The following is a 3,240-nucleotide window of genomic DNA, read 5'->3' on the forward strand; positions in this document are numbered from 1 at the left end:
TTACTTAATGTGAAAATTGCCAACATATTCAGAAGATTATAATCATATAATCATTATCATATCCCATTATAGTCTCTTACCTGTAACTTAGGATCCTACTCAAATGTTTTCTCAGGTGGTCACTTTGAAGAAGAGTGCAGCCTGAAAGTTGAACTGAAATAATAACAGTTACTTGTCTGTGTGTCTCTGTGTTCTGTGGTCTGTCTGACTCTGAGCAGCACTGACTGAGCAGGACAGTGTGTGTTCAGTGTTGTGTTGATGTAGGAGTATAAGTAGTAGCACCTCCCTTTTGTCTTGGAGTGGAGAAACACCTCCTCCCACCTCCTCCCGCCTCCTCTCAGCTCTCCTTCAATTAACCCAGTCAGGACCATTTCAATGTGAAAGGCTCATAACAAACGCCAGGCCTACATCAGAAATATAGAACTTTTAGTCTCATCATCAATTGTATTCCAATTGAATACATGACCCGTTTAATCCCGAATTTTTCCCAGACACAAAAACATCCAAATATTGTGTCATTAGTAACCCTTTGAAATAATCAATCATCATTTTTAGATTTTTTAATGGAAAAGTAGATGAAAAAGTGTGTTTTATAACCGGTCACAATTGTGACCGGTGGGATAATGTGTTGTATCAACCATTTAAAGAGTGTATAGTAAATATAATTATCCTACAGAGTCATGAAAATCTTACACCAAAGGCCAGTTTATTACCATATTTAAAAGTATGACACTGGGACTCCCAGCATTGACACCAAATGTTCACATTGTAGTAGTGTGAACATTTTTGTCTCCGCCAGGCCGCAAGGCATGGCAAGAGAGTATGTTTTGCCCCCTGTCTGTCCGTTTGTCCGTGTGTCCTGTCGGTCTGCGGACAGCTAATCTCTGGCACCGTTGGACCGGTCGCTGCGAAACTGTGCACACACACTCCCTGGATGCCAATTCAGAACCTCTGCCCCAATTTTTTAACATGGCCCTGTTATAGCGCCACCAGGAGGCCGATTTGTGCAAAACCCATTTTTTTATATTACTCCTACAGATTTTATCCAACCGTCATGCAAAACGGTACACAGTATCTCTATAGTAATGTGATGAACCCAGATCTGTCAGATTTTCCACCCTTTTCACATTGGCCTGTTATAGCGCCACCAGCAGGTCTAATTTAGCAAAACACCTTTTTGGCACAAAATGCCTCAAATCATGAATGCAGTGTCCGATTGCCGTGAAAGGCCTAAGAAGAAATGGCACCCTTTTGACTTTGGCCTATTATAGCGCCACCAGGAGGCCACAATAACGTACCTGACCTGGTGGAGACCTGTGCTCCGAGGAGCACTTTTTCTAGTTTCAGACTAAAAAGCCTTATACGACACCAATATGAATACTGAGGGCACCAATATGAATATTGAGAGCAAAGACAAAAACAACAATCATTCAGGTATTTCAACATTGTAACTTTAGTGCAACTTACTTCAGTGCAACATACATTTTAACACATTCAGGTTTAGGGTAGTATTCACTAACATTGAATACGCTAAATGTGAATGGAACATTTAGGATAGAGGTAGTCATTTGAACATACTTTAAGCAGAGGCTTACACTGACTGAACAACAAAATCAAATAGGCTAGAGGTAGCCATTAGAACGTGTTTTCAAGTAAAGACACTTTTTCATTCACTCTTACACTTGATGGTACATCTTGAAGCACTCAATGTGTAGTGGTGCCTTGCATTTCTCACATGCATAGGTAGTGCGTTTGTCACAACGACGGCATCTGTGGAAACGCTGCGTTGTGTTTATTGGCCAGTGCGAAGCATTATCATATCTTGCCTGATCTTCAACAGAAGCAGCCACTAGAGATCTCCTTCCGTGGCTCAGTGGTTTCGTGCCAAACCTTTGCATAAGAGACTGTGCGACGATGCGTGAGAAGGTTAGCAGGTCGATGGTCCCTCCGATGACATCTCGGTAAAAGAGGTGGCTGTTCACAAGTGCACTGTTGAGAGACCATGCAAAGATGGGCCACCACCACTTCTTCGACCTGATTGAAATATGGTATCTTGAAACCTGTTGGTCATGAAGGTCTACACCACCCATGTGCTTATTGTATATGCTGATACACGTTGGTTGTTTGACTTTCGCAATGGCACGTCGCTCCCTGTTCCATCTATTGATGGTCGTCTCACTGTATTTTTCTTCCATGTTGCTTGCCACTGTGACACAACTGTTGTCCTTCCAACGGACGAGCAGCTTCTCTCCTTGGCAGAGTACTTCAGTGGTTCCCCGGGGCAGCTTCATGAAGTCCTTCTGTGGTGTGAATGGGACGTCAAACAGGCGGTTCTGCCTTACCGTTCCAGAGCTCCCATATCCTCTTTTTGTCATCTCATCGAGGAGTGAAAGTGTGGTGAACAGGTTGTCATGGATGAACTTGCAACCTTGAGGCACCTGAACTTGCTCTGCCAGACCGAGGACAACGCTGGGTCCCTGACCCAGCCCTGTGTCAGGGAGAAGAGTGTGCGATCCAGCATATGGCTCCATGTGGTACATGTATCCACTGGATGAGGCAAGGCTCCATAGCTTGTAACCATAACGAATTGGTTTACCTTTGATGAATTGTTTACATCCATGTCGGCCAAAGTATGGGATCATGCTCTCATCCACTGACAGCCATTCCTGAAATGGCATGACTTTGTACGACTGATTGAGCTCAGAGAAGATTGGTCTAACCTTAAAAAATGGGTCATCAGTGATCTTTGTGTTGTCAACCACATGAACTGAGGCCATTATTTCATCAAAGCGATTTCTCCGCATCGCATCTGAAATGACCCCATTGTGTACATCACTGTCAGTTGACCAGAACATGTGTCTTCTTGGTACAGTGCTGTACCCACTTGTTATGAGGATCCCATAGAAGGTGAGGAGCTCATCCATACTCAGATTCAGCTGCTTGCCCTTGGTCTGGGTGGAGTAGAGGTTGGACATTTCAACAGTGATTTCTCTTAGGGTGGGTGGATACATCAGTAGGAAAAGATCCATTGGGTTGGGGCAGCTTTGTTTCACACATTCTGCAGCATTTGGTCTGTATACTATGTGTTCTGGAATACCAGCGGTGGTAGGCCTCTTTGAAGGTTTGAACACTCTATCCTTATTTTTGACCACATCTAGCTTTGCCCTTGAGTCTTCTGACTGGCCCCTCTGGTGGCTAGTGGCCCTTGAGTCTTCTGGCTGGCCCCTACGGCGGCTAGTG

General features: G+C 44.3%; 1 protein-coding gene across 1 annotated transcript; it reads right to left on the reverse strand.

Moving 5' to 3' along the window:
• Nucleotides 1–1,676: 1,676 nt before the first annotated feature.
• LOC311044439 (piggyBac transposable element-derived protein 3-like) lies at nucleotides 1,677–3,029 on the reverse strand (the record flags this gene model as incomplete). Its single annotated transcript, XM_084056017.1, has 1 exon — nucleotides 1,677–3,029. One exon carries the CDS (start codon nucleotides 3,027–3,029, stop codon nucleotides 1,677–1,679), a length of 1,353 nt encoding a protein of 450 aa, XP_083912143.1.
• Nucleotides 3,030–3,240: the final 211 nt, after the last annotated feature.

The sequence above is a fragment of the Gymnoscopelus microlampas genome, assembly GCF_963454915.1.
Source record: "Gymnoscopelus microlampas genome assembly, chromosome: 1".
Taxonomy (NCBI): Eukaryota; Metazoa; Chordata; class Actinopteri; order Myctophiformes; family Myctophidae; genus Gymnoscopelus; species Gymnoscopelus microlampas.